Source organism: Amblyomma americanum, chromosome 8 (genome assembly GCF_052857255.1).
Source record: "Amblyomma americanum isolate KBUSLIRL-KWMA chromosome 8, ASM5285725v1, whole genome shotgun sequence".
Classification (NCBI taxonomy): domain Eukaryota; kingdom Metazoa; phylum Arthropoda; class Arachnida; order Ixodida; family Ixodidae; genus Amblyomma; species Amblyomma americanum.
The window spans coordinates 50,879,934-50,899,729 of NC_135504.1; the positions used below are offsets into that span (position 1 = coordinate 50,879,934).

Here is a 19,796-nt window from a genome sequence, read left to right on the forward strand (position 1 = left end):
GCGAGTGACTTTTGCGGACCTCTTTAGCCGCGCGCTAAGAGTAGCGGGCCGCGATCCCCTGCTGATTGTGGGCGACTTTAACGCTCCCAGTCAGCTGTGGGGGTATCGCAAGGAGGAGTCGCGCGGACGTAGGCTGGCGGAGCTTGCGTCCACGTTGGGCCTCACCCTCCACACGGACCCCGTCCACCCAACACGGCTAGGAAACTCCGTTACACGGGATACGTGCCCGGACTTATTCACTCGCAACATACGACACGCAGACTGGCTCAACACCGAGGAGTCCTTCGGTCGCGACCACTGCATCGTTAACACTACACTACGCACACGCCCCCTCAAGCGTCCCAGAACATAAGCCTGTATCCCAGATTGGACGAAATTCAGGAAAAATTTTAACTCACTTGATAATACACCCATTTCCGCGCAAGGCTACAAAGCATGGTCCCAGCAGCTGCTGACACACCTTTCCTCGCATGAAACACACATCCAGCTCTCAGAGGCGGTCACGGACGTGGATAACCACCTTCTACACCTCTGGGAAGCCCGTCGCAGCCTCGTCCGCCGTTGGCGACGCCAAAAACAGAATAGAAAGCTTAAAGCTCGAATTGCCGTGCTTACCCAGAAATCGGCAGAGTACGCGGCGCAACTCGCCGACTCCAACTGGGTAGATAGATGCAACACTGCCGCGCGACAAATGTCCAGCCGAAACACGTGGCGTCTCTTTCGAGCCATAATCGACCCAACCCAAACACGAACCGAAACACAAAAACATTTGCAGCGAGCCATGCACGCTTTTCCCGGCAACACGACTCAACTGGCACAGAAACTTCGGAACCAGCATCTGTGTACAGCCCAAGACCCCCGTGGATCTGCGTACTCTTATGCAGGCAGAGAAAACACGGAGCTGGATCAACCTTTCCAGCTCCATGACATGCGGGCGGATCTCGCCAAAATGAAACGGGGCACTGCGCCAGGACGGGATAATGGATGGATGGATGGATGGATGGATGGATGGATGGATGGATGGATGGATGGATGGATGGATGGATGGATGGATGGAAAACTTTATTAAGCAAGCGAGTTTGGACCGTGCAAGGTCTCAAGGCCACCGCACAGCCCTCACATTACGCGCATGTATCCAGGCCACGTAGGGCCATGGCACTGGCACCCCGGTTCACACAGCGAAGTTGCGTGTCCGGGTCCTGCGACGCAAGGAGGGCCTCCCATTCCTCCCATGTACCGATGGCGGGCTGTCCCAGCGGGGGAGGATCGGCAGGGCAGCCGAAGAGGATGTGGTCCAGGGTGGCGCGCGGAGCTCCGCAGAGAGTGCACTCTGGGGAAACATGGCGGAAGTAGGAGAGACGCTGAGGGGTAGGAAGAGTTCGTGTCTGGAGTCACCTCCAGAGGATTTGTTGGGAGTGGGATAGGCGGGGTGGGGAGGGGGATAGAGCCGACGGGCAAGGCGTGCTTGTTGAGTTAGTTCTGAAAACGTGTGTCCCCGCTCCCTCGAGAAGGCCCGGCTGGGGTCGCCATTTGCCCGGCAAATAAGTCCTCGGGCTATGTTATCGGCGGCCTCATTTCCGGGATTGCCAGAGTGAGCCAGCACCCACACGAGCTCAATACGCCTATCGGGATTTAGGGTGCACATTCTCAATATCTGCCACGCGGGGGGATGGACGCGTCCGCGGGCGAAGTTAAGAACGGCTGTTTTGGAATCGCTAAGTATATGAGCCGCATTGGTTTGGGCAATGGCTATTGCTATAGCTGCTTCCTCAGCTTCTTCCGGGGTACAAGGGGGGTCTATGAAATGGGTAAATGGGGGGCTGCTGGATGTTAAGCGACAGCTACTGAACGGTCTGGATCACACGCTGCGTCCGCCCAGCGCATCATCCTCTGAAGTGCCATATTCTTTATGGAGAGCTTTGGCTCGCGCGACGCGGCGGGATTGATGGTATTCAGGGTGGACATTCTTGGGAAGGGGTTTCAGGATAAGCGCGGTGTGTATGGCGCGAGGGAGAGAGTTGAAGTCTGTCGTGTGTGCCGGTATGCGAAGTCCCAAAGAATCCAGTATATATCGTCCGGTTTCCGTGCCAGCCAGACGAAGGTACTGTGTGTAGCGATGTGCACCTATAAGTTCTTGTATAGTGTTGTGCATTCCTAATTTGAAGAGCCTGTCCGTGCTAGCGCTCTTTGGTAGGTTTAGCGCTGCTTTGGTAGCCATGCGGATTAGAGCATTGATCTTGTCTTTATCCGCACAGGAGAGGTTCAGGTAACGAGTGGCGTAAAGAATGCGGCTGAGCACAAAGGCATGCAGCACCTTGAGATTGTCTGCTTCGTCTAGACCGGCTCGTGAATGTGAAACCCTTCTAAGAAGATGGATGACGGAGTAAGTGGACTGTTTTAGTGCTTTCAGGGTAAGGTTGTTTTCCCCCGTGTCCTGTAAATGCAGGCCAAGAATGCGGAGGGTAGGCGTTTGCGGTATGGGAGTGTCATGCAGGTAGATCGTGATGGGGGAGGTAGGGACGCGCCGCGGGCGGATTATGAGGAGTGCTGACTTTGTGGGGGAGCATTCAAGCCCAATGTTTGTCGCGTGAGTAGCTATAGTTGTGGCGGCTTCCTGAAGGGTAGATTCTATGTCGCCATCCGAGCCGTATGTGGTCCAAACCGTTATATCATCCGCGTAAAGTGTGTGTCCTAAGTGCCGAATGCGGCTGAGAGCCTTGGCCAGGGGGATGAGGGTGAGGTTGAAGAGGAAGGGAGATAACACCGCTCCTTGCGGGGTGCCAACATTACCAAGTGGGAAGGGGGGGGGGTCTGTATATCATCTATATGCAGTGAGGCTGTGCGACCGTTTAAGAAGGCCCGAATATAGTTGTAGGTCTTAGGCCCCAACTGCAGCTCTTGGATGCCCTGCAGGATGGCGCTGTGCGTAACTTTGTCGAATGCTTTGGTGAGATCGACTGCCAGGATTGCTCTGGTGTGATGTAACATGTCATTGAGGATAGCGTGTGAAATCTGCAGTAGGGCGTCCTGTGCCGAGAGGTGGGCTCGAAATCCTACCATAGTATGGGGATATAGGCCATGGGATTCCATGTGTTGCGTGAGACAGGTGAGGATGACATGCTCAATTTGCCCAAGCACCAAGTCAGCGAAATGGGACGGAGGTTTTGGGCGTTAATGGGCTTATTTGGTTTAGGAATGAAAATTATTTTCCCGTGCTTCCATTCAGCGGGTAGCGCCCCCATTTCCCAGCACTCATTGAAGTAGTCGGTGAGAAGGGAAATTGAACGGTCATCTAGATTTCTGAGCATGACATTTGTGATTTGGTCCTCCCCACGGGTTGAGTTTCGAAGCTTGATAAGGGCTGCTCTGACTTCAACCTCCATAATGGGGGCGTCGAGGGAGGGTTGATCGGGGCCTACATAGTCGGGATTTTATACAGCTTAACCCACAGTGGTATAAATTGATTGTAGTTGGCGTAACAGTGCTTGATGATTTTGACGATTTTTATGGGTAAGTCTTTTGAGTGTAAGCCGTGTTTGCTTTTTAGATTCAGTGGGGTCTATCATATGCCGTAGAAGATGCCAGGCCCTGGTAGAGGACAGATTACCGCGTAATCCGTCACATAATTGGTGTCAGTTAGATTTACTGAGTGCGGCACTGTGCTCTTCTATTTGTTTCTGTAGTTGCGCTAATTTTATCTTAAGTTTCCGATTTTGCTTCTGGGTTTTCCAGCGTGTGAGGATACTGTTCTGAGCTTTGAGTGGGTGCGCTAAGCGACTGTCTGCAGCGGGAGTCTCGGGGGTGGCGTCTAATGTTTGCGTGAATGCCTGGACATCGTGTTTCAGCTCTGTCATCCATGTGTGGAGGTTAAATGGGGATTCTAATGTTTTGGCCTCTCTGTGCTTCCGAAGATTATCCCAGCTGGTAATTCGGACACGGTAGTTTTTAGCTTTCTTGGCGAAATCAAGATGTATAGTTATGATATAATGATAACTGCCCAGGGCCTCATTTGTGTTTGTTTACACCGGTGCGGGAAGGTTGCGACCAAAAGTAAGATCTGGGTTTGTGTCGGCAGTGACACTATTGCCGATTCTTGTAGGTGTGCTCAGATCATTATATATGGACAGGCCGTGCATCTGAAGGGTGTTGCGCAATTCCGCTCCTCTATTGTTAGTGCGTGTGTACCCCCAGTCTACATGTGCGCAGTTGAAATCCCCTAATAGAATGAGGGGGTTCCTTTTTGCAGCGTTGGAGGCGGCTTTAATTAGTGAGATTAAATCTGAGACCGGTTGCCTCGGAAGGAGGTAACAGTTGAGTATGAAGAGGGGATGAGATCTGTGAGTGGAGGGGATTAATTCTAGGAATGTGTGAGCTACCGGCGAGGTTAGTACATGACAAGTGTATGGTACAAAATGTTGGAGATACGTGGTAACCCTGGGGTTTCGAGTGGTGTCAGAGGGTACCAGAGCGTATCCTGGCAGCGATAAATTTGTGCCAGCATCCTGAAGTGTTACTATATCAGGGGGTGTGGAGGAAGTAGAGAGGAGCGGCTGCAGGGGGTCTCGTTTGCGACGAAACCCCCTGCAGTTCCATTGTAGGATGCTTAATTGGAGATTATTGCCCGTCAACTGGGCCATGCTGGAGGGAGGGGGGCGGAGGATGGGAGCAGCTATGGGGTTGCTAGCTGGGATATGTGAAGACATTCCAGCAATTATTTGTGGAATTTGTTGGAGAATGGCAGTGGTTACTTGACTGATAATAGTTTCTGTAAGCTTGGTGATGGCGGCTTCAATGTAATTTTGAGTCTGAGCCAGAATACTGGCTTCGAGCTGTTGGGCAAAGGTTTGTAATTTAGAATCCATGTCTGGAATGTCTTCTGGTCTGCGTTTCTTTTGTGAAGGGGGTGTGGAGGGTTGGGGTGTAGGTGAAGAGGTTTGGGGTGTTGGTGACGGAGCGGGTGGAGAAACGGTAGGATGGATAGAATTAATGGCTGCCCTAAGATGACTTACCTCTTCCCGCAGGAGAGCTATCTCTTCCTCACGCTGTGAGTTTTGGGGTGTACTGGTGGGTTTGGTCCAGGCTCGCTGGCGACCTTGATGAGGCACTAGCTGTGGAAAGTCCTTTGGTGTGGGCACTGGTTGCTTGGGTTTCAGCGCGGTCTGTCTACGAGGTGGAGGGGTCCTGGCTTTGCACGAGCCGGTACCGGTAAGGTGGGAACCACCACAAAGAATGCAGCTTGGTGTGCATGGGGTCTCTTGAGGGGTGTGCTTCTCGCCACACCGCGGGCAGAGTCCAGCCTTCGGGAGAGGGCACACGTCGTACCTGTGTCCAGGCTTCCTGCAGTTTGTGCAGGCATCGGGGCTACACTTGTATTTGGTGCAGCGGTTTACCACACACATATATTTGTGTGAGGCACGGGACCTGAGGCAAAAGTTATTAAGATGAACGCTGTTTTCCCATTGCGTCGGGCCGCTATAATGTTAGCGTCCGGGTTTCTGTACTGTAAGTCAGTCAGGATTTGCGCTGGTGTTTCATTCCAGTAGGCCCGGGAAATGACGCCCTTGACTGGTGCTGGAGGGGCCGCGATGTACGCGGCTACCGGGTATTGTTGTCCAGCTAAGGTAATTTGTTGAATTTTGACCAATGCCAGAGCTGTTGCCTCCGCTACCGTCGCCACTGTGAATGTGTTGTTGGTTGGGTGGATTCTTATGTGCAACTCGCCAATCACTGAACAGCTGGGCGTCGAGTGAAGTGCCTGCAGGATACTGGGAGCCGGGATCTTCTCCAGGGAGAGGCCGCCTCGCGGGCGAAAGACGACTCTGATGGTTCCCGCCGGCAGTGCGGCGAGTTGCTTACTTCTATGGACGACGGCGCGCGTCATGCGTAGGAGCTGCGGCGTCTCCTTGAACGCGCTTCGGGTGTTCCCAGATGCAGCGTCCGGTGGCGCGCCGGCGTTGCTGGCGCTTGGTTGAGGTTGAACGGAGGCCGATACCGGGCGTTTTGGGGGTGAATTCGAATCCGTGGTCCGATTACGGTATGCATGGAGCACAGTTTTCCACTCACCAGGGTGGCAGTCCAAGGGGTTCAAGGTCTCTCCATCCACGGGCTCCACCATGGTTGTTGGGGAGGGAGGAACGCGGCGCGCCGGCGAGACTCGCCTCGATGAGGCGAGGCTTAGCGCAGTGGCGTGGCTCCCAGAAACACTTTCAAGAGGTAGCTCACCGAGGTCATTGGGCACATCCAAAAGATGGTAGCGATTGGGGTCCGTGAACCTTCCAGGATCCGTTGAGGGCCTTGGTGGGTCCTAGAAAGGACTTAGCTGGGCACAAGAACCAGAAATTGGCGGAGCCGATAATAGACGCGTCCGCTCACTCGGGCCCCCTAGCGGCCGTCCTTCTGCTTCCGAATAACCACGCGGTGGCTCAGTGGCTAAGGCGCTCGGCTACTGATCCGGAGTAGCTGGGTTCGAACCAGACCCCGGCGGCCGCGTTTCGACAGAGGCGAAACGCGAAGGTGCCCGTGTGCTGTGCGATGTCAGTGCACATTAAATATCCCGAAGTGGTCCAAATTATTCCGGAGACCTCCACTACGGCACCTTCCTTCTCTCAGTCCCTCCTTTATCCCTTCCCTTATGGCGTGGTTCAGGTGTCCGCCGATATGTGAGACAGATACTGCGCCATTTCCTTTCCCCAAAAACCAATTTTCATTTTTTTTCCTTACATATATATGACAATTATGCCAGACTCCTCCCCTACAGCACCTCTTTTTATGCGAAGCATACTAGCCGCACAACCGAGCTCTTCCTTGCTGCGCCGCGCGCGGCCGCGTAGCTACCACTTGACCTACATTGGCGCACCACGTGATATGACGTCATAACAGCTGTGAAAGCTGGGGCTCAACTCGTGCGCTCGCTTGCGGACGCGCAGCCTCCGCCGGCGGCCTAACTCCCGCTCCTACCGCTAGGAGATACTGACGTCACGCAATTGTATAAAAGGCGACGCACTCGTTGAGTCAGTTGAGCAGCGAGATGTCGGCCAGGGAGAGGGCGGCTCGCCAGACCGCAAAGCGCAAGTTACAAAGAGCCACGGAAACGGGAGAAGAACGAGAAGTACGGCTTGCCAAGCGACGTATGCTTCGCATCCTAGGCTTAACCATAAGCTAAGCCAGGCCATTTTTTCACTTCCTCCGAGATATGTGAGACAGTTATTGCGCCATTTCCTTTTCTCAAAAACCGATTTTAATTTTACTATACAAACAGGTAATAACGCTCTACATCCCGAGGATTGACATTGCTTTGTTTTATGTATAATCCCCTCAAAGACGGATAGCTCTAAGCATCAGAAAAACGATGCGGTTTTATTTTAGGTATTTCATGAAGGCACTAATTAAATGAATTCCCAGGGACATGTCGCGGTGGCGGATACGATGCCTGGACGTTGAGCCGGATCTTTATAGATACGATGTAATTTTCCATCTTGGCTTGCACAGCATTTGGCGTAGCAGGATGGCTGTACGACACTGCGATGAAGGTGCGCTGTCTGTCCGAGATTTTCTTCAAAAAAAACATATTTAAGTTGCGTGAAGTTTGAAAGGAGTTATGTTTTGAAGATGAAGTTATCGAGTTGATGGGAGAGTTGTGTTCTTTGAAACAGTTTTGATTTTCTCACGTGAGTGAAATGCGTGTCCGCTCTTGATGTTTGAGAATGTAGCGCAGAGCATGTTTTTGATCTCTTGTAAACTGCAGAAACAGGAAATCAAGGCAAAAAATGACGCTGTGGCTCCGTGGTTAGGGCGCTCGGCTACTGAACCAGAGTTCCCGGGTTCGAATCCGACCGCGGCGGCTGCGTTTTGATGGAGGCGAAATGCTAAGGCGCCCGTGTACTGTGCGATGTCAGTGCACGTAAAGATCCGCAGGTGGTTTAAATTATTCCGGAGCACCCCACTATGGCACCTATTTCTTCTTTCACTCCCACCTTTATCCCCTCCCCTACGGCGCGGTTCAGGTGCCCGCCGATATGTGAGACAAATACTGCGCCATTTCCTTTCCCCCAAAACCAAATTGTTATCATTATAAAAATTGGATACATTCGATGGAAAAGACTCATAGTGTAGAACTATATCGATACTGGAAAGGCAGATCGGGAAGGAAGCGTTTCTTGTAACTCGAGGCAGTGCCCTACTCTTTGAAGCTAGGTCGGGGTGTCTTAAAACGCGGAGCTAAATAATAAATAATTGGTTTTTGGTGGAAAGGAAATGGCGCAGTATCTGTCTCATATATCGTTGGACACCTGAACCGCGCCGTAAGGGAAGGGATAAAGGAGGGAGTGAAAGAAGAGACGAACAAATAGGTCCGTAGAGGAGGACTCCGGAATAATTTCGACCACCTGGGGATCTTTAACGTGCACTGACATCGCACAGCACACGGGCGCCTTAGCGTTTTTCCTCCATAAAAACGCAGCCGCCGGGGTCGGGTTCGAACCCGGGAACTCCGGATCAGTAGTCGAGCGCCCTAACCACTGAGCCACCGCTGCGGGGTCCAAAAAGAAGTTTAACGAAGATGACACATGTGCTGTGTGTCGTAAATCTGTAGAAACACTAGAACACCTTATACTCAAATGTGATGGTATCCATCCCGATGTCGATGCAGGCAGCCATTCTTCCGGAAGCCCTATAGGGTTTAGGCATAGCGATGGTAACGTAATAAATCTGCGGTGGAAATTAGCAAAAAGCGAATGGAAGATTGGTGGCTCAAGAGCAGAGAGGTGACAAGGTTAGAAGTGTAGGAAGACGTATTTAAAGAAAATGGAGATTTTTGATAACTTACAACACAGTTAAACAAAAATAAAGGGGAAAAAAGCTGAGCATGGTGGCAACTGCCGTCACCCGATTTCAAAAGGGCGATGGCAGGGGGTGGATCGATGGATGGAAACAGCTTTTATTAGAAAAAAAAAAGACTCGTCCATCGGGGTGCACATGCTCTCCTCGACTGCAGGTGTCCGCGGTGAGCCCGCAGCATCAGCAGCATCAGGGGGAGATGGCATCAGGTGTAGCAATGGCGACAGGAAGCGCAGGGGTGGCCAGAAATGGCGGGGAGGGAGCCGCCATGGAGTTCTGCGTCTGGTGAGCGAGCGCCATGGCGTCCCTCAAGGCTTGAACGCGTGGGTCCGCCGGCGACACGTCCAAGGTCCCGATGACGGACTCGAGGTTCTCCGAGGTGGTGATGAGCGCAGCCGTCAGGCACCTCACCGTGTCCCGCAGATCAGCGATCTCGGCCTGCAGTCGCCGAATGGTGCTGGACGACCTTGCTCAGAATGGCGTTCGTCTCCGTGATCGTGAGCGCGAGCGGCCTGCCCTGCGTTGCTCATTGTCACCGCCGAACGCAGGCCGTCGCTCGGTCACGGTGTTTGTGGCCTCCATGGGGAGACCCCGCAGCGCCGCGAAGCCTTAGTCCCAGCGTCCGAAGGAGCGGAGAGCTAAAAAACACGTCCGCTCTCTTGTCCACCGGCCGTGACGTCATAAGCGAACTTGCGAGCCGCACGTGACCACGCCGGCGACGACGTTTGGCAGGGCTGTTAACCGCGGTCTGGCCGCTAACCGCTCCAATCCTGCTTCTTGACCAGACCAAATTATAGCTCCGCAACGACGACGGCGAAGAAGCGCATACCACGAACCGGTGGCATGACAGCGCGCGCTCGCCCTTTCCCTCGTCTGTGACATCACAGCGCGGGTTCAACACTGGCTCGCTTCCCCATTGGCCCGGCCCGGGGGCCGCACCCATAAGGGCCGGAGGCTAGGCGCGAGGCGCGTTCCGCCCGGCTCGTTCCAGAAGCAGCTCGTTCATCTTCCGGTTGGTCGCTGTGGCATTCCTGTCCCGCATGGAGGCCGTCCCGCTGGCGCGGCCGCGAGGCCGCGGAAGAGGTGAGCGCTTTCCATGGCCCGCAGTGGCCTCCGTGATAAGAGCGCGGCGCGCCTCCGGAGCCTATCGCGGAGCGCTTTCCATGGCCCGCAGTGGCCTCCGTGATAAGAGAGCGGCGCGCCTCCGGAACCTATCGCAGAGCGCTTTCCATGGACCGCCGTGGCCTCCGTGATAGAGCGCAGCGCCGCCGGAGCCTATCGCGGAGGCCGCGGGTTGCCTGTCGGTCCACCCCGCCTGGCTAGATGGCTTAGTATGACGTCACGACCGTAGGCGGTCACCGCGCCGTCCTGTCGGTTGTGTACGGTGCGGCGAAATCGCGATGTCCCGCGCGCGATGCCGCTTTTAGCTTGAGTGGCGATTCGCTTTCGACCAAAGCTGATTTCGTCATATGACGGTTTTCCCGATGCTTGATGCTCTTCCGCGAGATTTCATCAGCGGGCATAAAAATTGCAGGTGGAGTTTTTTTTTCGGCCCTATTTTTAGGTCTTTCAGGAACGCGCTAGGCCTAACCCATAGGTTAGTGCAACTGGCCTGTCGCGCGACGCGTAGGCCATTGCATCTTGCCTAGAGACGCGCGATTCTTGTGTTTGGTTGCGGTGAAGCGACGAGTTTTGCCGTGCACTTTTTTGTTTAAATTCGCGCATTTGCCGCTGCTCCTGTGAGAGGCCATTACAATGGGTGTAAAGGGAGTAACCAGTTTTTCGCGCTCGAATATAGGTGGGAAGTAGTCATTCTGACGCGTTGGATGGTGTTAGCGCATATTTTTTTCCTCCCGCGCATCTCGAACCCCTTAGTGAATAGGTTCACAATGGCCTTGTCGACTAGTCTTGTCTCCTTGCCATACATTAACCACTACGCGGCATGTCGCCCGCTGCTTCCGATTAGTCCCCTGCGACTCTGCTCTCAAAGGCATACTTGGTTCGATAGGATTACCTCATGGATTAGCTTAACCAGCTTCAACAACCTTCCCTCGCCTTTCCGCGATTTTTATGATTTTCAGAAAAAAAAATTCGGCTGAAACCCAAGTGCGCTTTGACCGAATGCGAGATCTAACTTATTTCCGATGTGCCTCTTCAAGCCCACAGTGACGGGATTTTAAGGCTTGGCGCTCCTTTGTCAAGCCATATGCAAGCCGAGCACCAGGCCGGGGCGTAGGTGGAACCCATTTTTAGGAAACCGGTGGGTAAACCGGCCGGGAGAGGGAGTCGTGCCACCACGCCCCGAATTCGAGGCGGGTGCTCTATAGAGGGCGGGGTTACACCTGGACTCCATGTACGCGAAAACTCACGCGACGGCTGGCGTTCGCTGCGTCGCTTGTGGGCAACCTCCATGCAAGCGAAGGCGGCAGGCGACGCGAACCCGCGACGTGCGCAGCGGACTCCGTGCTTTGCGCACTCAAGCTTAGAAACACGCCCGTAACCTGTTCTCTCTCTCTTAAAATTTTGTGAGTGTGCCTCATAGTCAGGGCCAAAGGAATATTTCCTATACGTCAGCGGTGTAGCGGCAGTGGAGATAGCCAAAGGCGTGCTTGCGGAGACGAAGTCACATCACGGGTTCATGGGGGAGGTGTGCTTTCGTTCGGTGCCTGTGCACTCCGGCTTAGTAAAAACACTCCCATAAACTGTCACCGCAGTTTGATTGTAAGTGAGCAAACTATAATTTACCAGTGAGAATGCGCGCCGCGAGTGTTTCTGCACAGTTGGAGAGCAGCGGCACGGTGGATCGAGCGCCGGTACCCGCGGCTCGACACGCATCTCTCCCTGCAGTACGCCCGCTCGCGTAGCCCGAACCAAATGCTGTTAGCCCTCCTAACTCAACAAGTAGATTGTTTTAATTATTTAAATCATGCGGGTCTGCCTCTAAGCTACAATACCAAATATTTTATCGACGGTGGCGATGACCAAGGCGACGGGCGGGTTTCGTGAGATGTACCCGTGAGAAACCGTGGACAAACCGGAAACGGCTTTGGGAGGGGGGCTCTGGTCGGTCAGTCGCGTGGGGAACTTCCGGGCGACGAGCGAAATTTTCTGTGGGTGCAAATCCGAGCGACACGGCAAGCGACACATGCATTTTGCTTCGCGCGACGGCGTCGCTTGCCGCCGTCGCGTTCGCGTGAATTTTCGCGTACATGGAGTCCAGGCGTTATCATGTCTTCGCCGACTAAACATATACATAGCCCATCCTTGCAGGTGCGCAACAGTGAAACGCCCACTAGTGCTCAAAGCTGTTTGGTCATGCCATGCTGGCAAAACTGGTCACGCATCAACAAGCGTTGTTGATGTCGATGGTGCTGCCTCCTTCCATTTGGTCCAGGAGGGGCAACCGGATGCTCGCAGCTGGCCCCATCGGCGCTCCTGGTCAATGGCGCTGCCCCGAGTTCATTCGGCCGTGTCATGCAGCAGCGGGTGGTCACAGCGGCCCCACCCCAGCTTCGGTCGAGCACGGACTTCGTCACCGCCGCCACAGCAGTCAGCAGCGTCATCACCCGCGGGGGGGTCACCGCCAACGGCAACGGGGCTCGCACTGTGGCGCCCACTGAAGGCTCGCCGACGGCCGCGGCCGTGCGGGCCCGCAACGGCGTCGGCAACACCAAATCGCAGAATGACGAGCTCAAGATTCGGGTGAGTGGCGGCTGCTGCTGATTCTGCGTGCCCCCACGGACGTGTCTGAAGCCGAGGGTGTGGGCGGTGAAGCCGTCGTAGCATGTCGGTAGTTAGTATTACCGCTACCGTGCATGCGCGGTTCACCCTGAGGGCGCCGGGTGGCGCCACGTTCCCGTCAACAGCGCGCCTGCCTTCCACGTCGGCACCAATCAGCGCGTGCGCAGTGGCGGGGCACGTTGCGCGGCTATCGATTGTTTGGTCCTTGATAGTTGCCAGACTTCCAGCCATGGCTATGGTTAGTGGCGTTTTTAGTGACCGTGCATGCACCGTACCGTACCGAGATGGTCGCAGGTTCCATATATTGCGCCGAAGGCAGATCTAAAAAAAAATTTCAAGTGGAGGCGTTACACTGTGCAGCAAGCGAAAGTGAAACTTCGCTAGGAGCTACCCCTGCCTTGTCACGTGAGGGCCTCTTTTTCCATGATGCCTTCCATTGTACATTTTATGACTAGACTTCAGAAATGTCACGTGATGCGAACTGCACTAAACGTCCTTCAGCGGACAAAGATAGCGCGTAATCTCCTCTCTCCTGCTTCGCCGTTTCTCTTCCCTTGACGACTGTGGGTCCCCCTACGTTATGCTGAACCTGAGCACTCTCCGGAATGATCGTGCTACGTACGGCATCGGTTCTTGCATGCGCCGCTCGCGTTCTTTGGCACCGCGGTGGAAAAAGAAACGAGAAAGCGCATGAAAAGCACGGGACAGCGTCCCACCAATGGAAGGGCCTGATGACGAAACTATAGGCAGTATAGGAGGTGAGCGGCATCCTTCAGAATTTAATGGTGGAAATTATTCCGGAGATCTCAACTACGGTACCTTTTCTTCCTATCTTCTTTTACCCCCACCTTCCGCCCTTCCTTTACGGCGCGGTTCCGGTGTCCACCGACATATGTGATTCAGCAAGATGGTTCATTTTAGCGTGAACATGGGTAGCGCAAAAGCGACATTCACATGAAAGAAGACGGGACAAGCGCAGTCCCGTCTTCTCTCATGTGAATGTCCCTTTTGCGCAACCCATCTTTACGCGACATATGAGAGACGCCTGCTGCGCCATTTCCTTTCCTCAGAAAAACAATTTTCGACTTTTTTCTTCGCAGGTTGGCTTTATTTTCAGTTCATTGAAGGGATTCAGATACCGCATCGAGAATGATTAGAGACGCATGTTTGCATTGCTTGCTCAGGTACCCTTGACGTGGCCTATGCAGCTACTTGACGCAGGTCACTCGCCGAAATTTTCATTGTGCATGCGAGCTTTCGAATGATGTGTGAGACATTTGTGACAAAAGAAAATCTTCTTTGTGAATGTGATTGCATATTTTTTCATGAGGGAAAATCGAAATTTCACCACAAACACGTCCCTTTCCAAACCTGCTTGCTCCTAGCAGAGAATGCAGTAGTAGACCTGTCACGAGTAGCTAGATTAATAAAAGAAGAAAATGTCACCAGGAAATGGATTTTTTTAAAGAACTAGTCTGCCAGCGCCACGGTGAGATCTTAACAACCCTGTGGATGATAGTCTCAGCTGCTTATGCGCCATAAAACCCAACATACACACACACGCACACACAATTAGTAAAAACGAATCACCACGTGAATTTAGCCTACGCTCAGCGCCTAATTTATAACCGAATTTATTCTTCCATGCAGTTTCAGTTTTTATTTCAGCAGTCGAAAGACTGTTGTGATGTCACAAGTGAGCAGCGGGTCTTATGAAGCATACAAAAACTAAAATATAGCTCTTTGTTCATTTGCTGCCATCCTGACTTCTGCAACAGTTCAGTGTAAGAGTTTCAATTAATTAAAACGACAAAGCAGAGTTCATATTGCAGTTTTTGTTTACATTGCCAAAAATTTAGTGTCTTCACTCCCTCAAAGAATGCTTGGTCCTCTCGCTCGCCTTTGTTGCAGCGCTGCGACTGACGCTGCAAACTTCAGGTTGCCCACAGCTGTCACTTCGCCCCACTGGTGTCTCTGAAATTTGACTCCCTCAAAGAATGCTTGGTCCTCTCGCTCGCCTTTGTTGCAGCGCTGCGACTGACGCTGCAAACTTCAGGTTGCCAACAGCTGTCACTTCGCCCCACTGGTGTCTCTGAAATTTGAATTTTTCGCCTTTGTCTCGAAATTTGCCATACTTTAAAAGCAAAGGATAAGAAAGAGTAGTGGGGCGGATTAAGAGCTCACAGGAGTAGATTTTGTGCTAGTAGTCCATAGGCAAAAAAAAAGTCTCACTGAAACAAAATCACGAGTTCTCATCCGCAGCGTAGAGATGTGACAATCTGACCAATGCATTCCATTCACTTTGGTTTCTCTCCTTATTTTGCCGAAATCATTCTGACCTCTCCATATCAACAGCGTGACGCGCAAGTCAGTATATCTTGACTTATATCGATTAACCTATATATGGAGGAGTTTACATTTAGACAGCTCACGCCGAGGCCATGGCGTAGTTCACGCGCGGAATCTGTGCGTAATTCATCGGCCTACCCGACAATTCTCGACAAAAGATCTGCAAATCTCCCGTCGGCAGGCTTGCATTTTTTTAGTAACGGTTTTTTTTTGCTTCCCCATTGTTTTTCTATGACAGTCTTAACTGCTTGATGCCAGCTAGTAAAAAAAAAACATTCGAACTATGACCATTACCTCCAATATTTCCATAACAATACCTCACAATTTTCCAATGTTCAAAATTTTTGTCCAAGAATGCTGAACACTAGTTGTGCGCTGTGGGAATCTAAACCTTAGCCGCGGACTGCCCCGGCGTGGTCTGCAGGAAATCGAGCGGACCCTGCCGTCCCATTTCCCGCGCCGGCCCTCGCAAGGCCAACTGGGCCGGCCGATCCAGTTGACCGCCAACCACTTCAGCGTTGACATTCCTGCCGGAAATGTTTTCCACTACGACGTGGAGATCTGCTCCGAGACGCGCAAGGAGGCCAAAGTGCCCGAGAAGCGCAAGTACCGCTGCATCAGCACAAAGATCAACCGCCTGGTCATCGAGCTGCTCGTGAAGAAGTACCGGGTCGACCTGAACGGCTGCATGCCCGCATTCGACGGCCGCAAGAACCTGTACACGCGCCGTGAGCTCAAGTTCCGCGAGCGCACCTTCACGGTCGACTTCGAGGAGGACCAGCGGATTCAGGAGTTCAGCGTCAAGATCCAGTACGCGGCCACTGTGAATCTGGACGCGCTGCATGCAGTCTTCGACAACTGTGTCAGCCAGGTTCCCCAGGAGGTCCTCCAAGCCGTGGACATCGTGCTGCGGCACGGACCATCGATCAAACTCGTGCCCGTCGGGCGGTCCTTCTTCAAGCCGCCGCTCCCGAACGAGAACAACACCCTCGGAGGTGGCCGCGAGGTCTGGTTCGGCTACTACACGAGCGTGCGGCCCGCTCAGTGGAAGCCCATGCTCAACGTCGACATGTCGGCCACCGCCTTCTACGAGCCTCTGCCGGTGACCAGCTTCATGTGCAAGCTGTTCAGCGAGGGCCGGCGCGAGATGTCGGCCGGAGACTTCAGGGATCTGCGTGACTTCCAGAACGCTCGTCTGAACAAGGAGCTCAAGGGTTTGCGCGTCAAGGTCACCCACCTTCCCTATCCGCGCAAGTACAAGGTGGTTCGCGTCACCAAGGAACCAGCCAAGAAGCTCTTCTTCAACATGGAAGACGGCTCCAGTTGCTCGGTGGCCGACTACTTCCAGAACCGCTACGGCCGCCTCTCGTACCCTAACCTGCCCTGCATCCAGACCGGTAGCGAGACCCATCCGGTCTACCTCCCGCTGGAGGTCTGCGAGATCGTCGCAGGGCAGCACTGCAAGAAGAAACTGGACGAGAACCAGACGTCCGAGATGATCAAGCGCACGGCCCAGCCCCCGGCCAAGCGTTTCAACGAGATCCGTCAGTCGGTGCGGGACCTGGTCAGCAGCAGCGACCAGTGTATGCGCGAGTTCGGCATCAAGATCGACACCGAGCCGACGCAGCTCAAAGGCCGGGTGCTCGACCCGCCGTCGCTGGTCTTCGAGAACAACTCCGTCGGCAAGCCCCGCGACGGCACCTGGGAACTGCGGGGCCGTCACTTCTACAAGCCGGCCACGCTGGCCCGCTGGACGCTGCTCAACCTGAGCCGGTTCGCGCAGCGAGAAAGCCTCGACAACTTCGTCAAGATGCTCATTCGCGGCGGCCAGGAACTGGGCATGCGCATCGAGCAGCCGCTGGATGTGACCACGACTGACGCGAGCCGCAAGCCCATGCGGAACGTCCTGCTCGAGGAGCAGCGCAAGACGGCCAAACTTGAGATGGTCATCATCGTGCTCGCCAAGAACACGAACTACGCCGAGATCAAGCAGGTAGCCGAGACCGAGATCGGGCTGCGCACCCAGTGCGTGATGGACAACAACGTGACCAAGAAGTGCAACGCCGCGCTCATCACCAACCTTTGCCAGAAGATCAACGCCAAGCTGGGCGGCACCAACAACAGCCTGCTGGCCCAGGAGAAGCCGGACATCTTCCAGAAGCCGGTGATCATCATCGGCGCGGACGTGACTCACCCAGCGCCCGGGGACAAGCTGAGGCCATCCATCGCGGCGTGTGTTGGTAGCTTGGACGCCATCCCGTACAAGTTCCATGCCTCCATTCGCGTCCAGATGGAGGACTCCGCCGCCACTTCGCGCCTGGAGATCATCAAGGACCTCAAGGACATGATGAAAGACATGCTGAAGGCCTTTTACCGTGCTACCAAGCACAAGCCGGAGCGCATCATCTTTTACCGAGACGGAGTGAGCGAAGGACAGTTCATGGAGGTTCGCAACCGCGAGGTAAGTTTCGAAGCCAATAAGTTATATCCCCACATCTTTTTGTGGGTTGTTTATAATAGCAGGAGGCAGCAGCATATTGTCTCGCGGATTCGACAACGAACATAATGGACTGCGGTAACTGGCGGTTCTTAATGAAATGCAACACACCACAGCGCTGGTGTTCATCGTACCTGTCTTGCACTGAGTTGCATTTTTAGCTGTCATGAATTACTTGGTAGCCCGATCAGACGCGCTTCCAAATACATATGGATTCTACCAGTTTTCCAAATACAATACCAATTTAATCACAGCTCCATAAGTTTCTCCTAACTTGGTGTGGAGACGACGGTTCGTAGCAGTTCTGCACGCCTTGGTGTTGTCCTGCCCACTCCCTGCGTCAAGCTCGAGAAACAGTGCTTTAACAAATTAGACGACCAGTTCAGGACTACAACTGGGCCCTGATCTTGGTTCCAGGTGAGCGCCATCCGACTGGCTTGTAAGGAGCTTTCCCCGAACGAGACGTACGAGCCAGCGCTGACCTTCATCGTGGTCCAGAAGCGTCACCACACACGTTTCATGCCCGCCAGCGACCGGGACGGGGTTGGCAAGTGCCGCAACGTGCCGCCCGGCACTATCGTAGACTCCGTGGTCACGCACCCGCTCGACTTCGACTTCTACCTCTGCAGCCACTTCGGCATTCAGGTGCGCAGTAATGGAATGCCGTCTGGGGCACAGTCTCAGTAGTCGGTGCTAATAGCCGTAGAGGATCACAGGGTCGCTGAAACTCCCCAATGGCGCAGAAACGAACTGAACGTGCTCAGAACTTGTCAGTGCGACACTATGGATGCAGTGAGAGGGAGTTTAGGCGCTTCTTACACACTATGGAGTACAGGAAGACTGTTAGCTCTGGGCCCAGATAGCAACTGCGCATGCGCCAACTTTGATGTTCCATTGCGTAACAGCCAGTAAAGGGTTCCCGCAAAGTGTAATGTGTTCCAAAAAGAGGACCACAAGAAAAGTAGCAAATTTTGGAGGCACTCAGTTCATCATCATCATCAGTAGCATAATCAGCCTGAATATGCCACTGGGCATAAAGGCCACTCTTATGTCTCTCCAATTAACCCTGTCCTTTGCCAGCTCCCGCCACCATATCCCCGCCAACTTCTTAATCTCATCCGCCCACCTATCTCCCTGCCGCCCCTTGCTACGCCTCCCTTTTCTTGCAATCCACTCCGTTGCCCTTAAGGACCAGCGGTTGTCTTCCCTTCGCATTACATACCCTGCCCAAGCCCGTTTCTTCCTCTTGATTACTAAGTTAAGACTGCGCAAGTCTTAGCGGGGATGTGACGCGAGGTCTGTCGTCTACAACTATAGGACATAATTGCTGCGGTTCCGCGGGTTTCACCGCCCCCTTGGCGTTTGCGGTGCAGGGCACGAGCAAGCCGTCGCACTACTACGTCGTGTGGGACGACTCCAGCTTTACAGCGGACGAGCTGGAGAAGCTGAGCTACTACCTCTGCCATACGTACGCCCGCTGCGCGCGCAGCGTGAGCATCCCGGCGCCAGTCTACTACGCGCACCTGGCCGCGTACCGGGCCAAGAACCACGTGGCGAGCAAAGTGGACGTGTCTAGCTCGAGCAGCGACTCGTCCGAGGGCAGCGCCGACTCGCTCACCACCAGGCAGTACGTGGAGGCCGTCAAGGTGCTCGAGTCCCTCCAGGCTGCCATGTACTTCGTCTGAGGAAGATTTGCTGCCGGGTGAGCGATGCACAAGAGTTCACTCAGCTGTCGTGACGTCACCGCGCCATACCTAAGTATGTCGTGGTGAATGTCTTTAACGTACCAAAGCGCCTCATGGGTTATGAGAGGTATTGTTGTGGACGGCTCCGTATTAGTCTTGGAACACCTGAGAGTTCCTTAGCGTGCTCTGCCTTTGCATGGCACACGGGGGTCTTCAAATAGCCACTGTGCCGTCACGGCGGGTCAGTTATGGGACCAATGTAGGCTATGTGCGTAATAACCAACGTCTCGACACGATGGCTCATTGGCGACGAGTTGCACTAGACGGTGCCGTTAATTAAGGAACTTGAGTCTCGTCGGCAAACAAAACATGGAAACGCGGGATCTAAGGCATGGGCAGGCTTGTTGCCCACAGTTAATGCTATCAAAGCTCGTAGATAAAATAATTATGCGATGTTTCGACTAAATTTCGAACGAAGGTGACTCTTTGGAAAGTCGTAGCAATCGCTACGGCGGCCATTTTGAAAGAGTCTACGCTCTTATACCGCGGCAGCAATTACTTTAGCTTCGTCTCCAAAATGACGGCCACGTAGCTGGTTTCTGCTTAGTTTCATTGCACCAAAGGACGAAGCAAAACAAAGTACCGGGGGCAGTGCAATAGCGCAGATGGTTCGAACTGAGCGCCGTAGA

General features: G+C 53.7%; 1 protein-coding gene across 1 annotated transcript; it reads left to right on the forward strand.

Annotated features, from left to right (window-relative positions):
• The first annotated feature begins 9,824 nt into the window (after positions 1-9,824).
• On the forward strand, positions 9,825-19,108 carry LOC144100314 (protein argonaute-2-like). The gene is made up of 5 exons (XM_077633298.1): positions 9,825-9,918; positions 12,230-12,537; positions 15,350-17,386; positions 17,840-18,067; positions 18,796-19,108. The coding sequence occupies exons 1-5, from the start codon at positions 9,876-9,878 to the stop codon at positions 19,105-19,107; spliced, it is 2,928 nt and encodes a 975-aa protein (XP_077489424.1). The 5' UTR covers positions 9,825-9,875; the 3' UTR covers position 19,108.
• Positions 19,109-19,796: the final 688 nt, after the last annotated feature.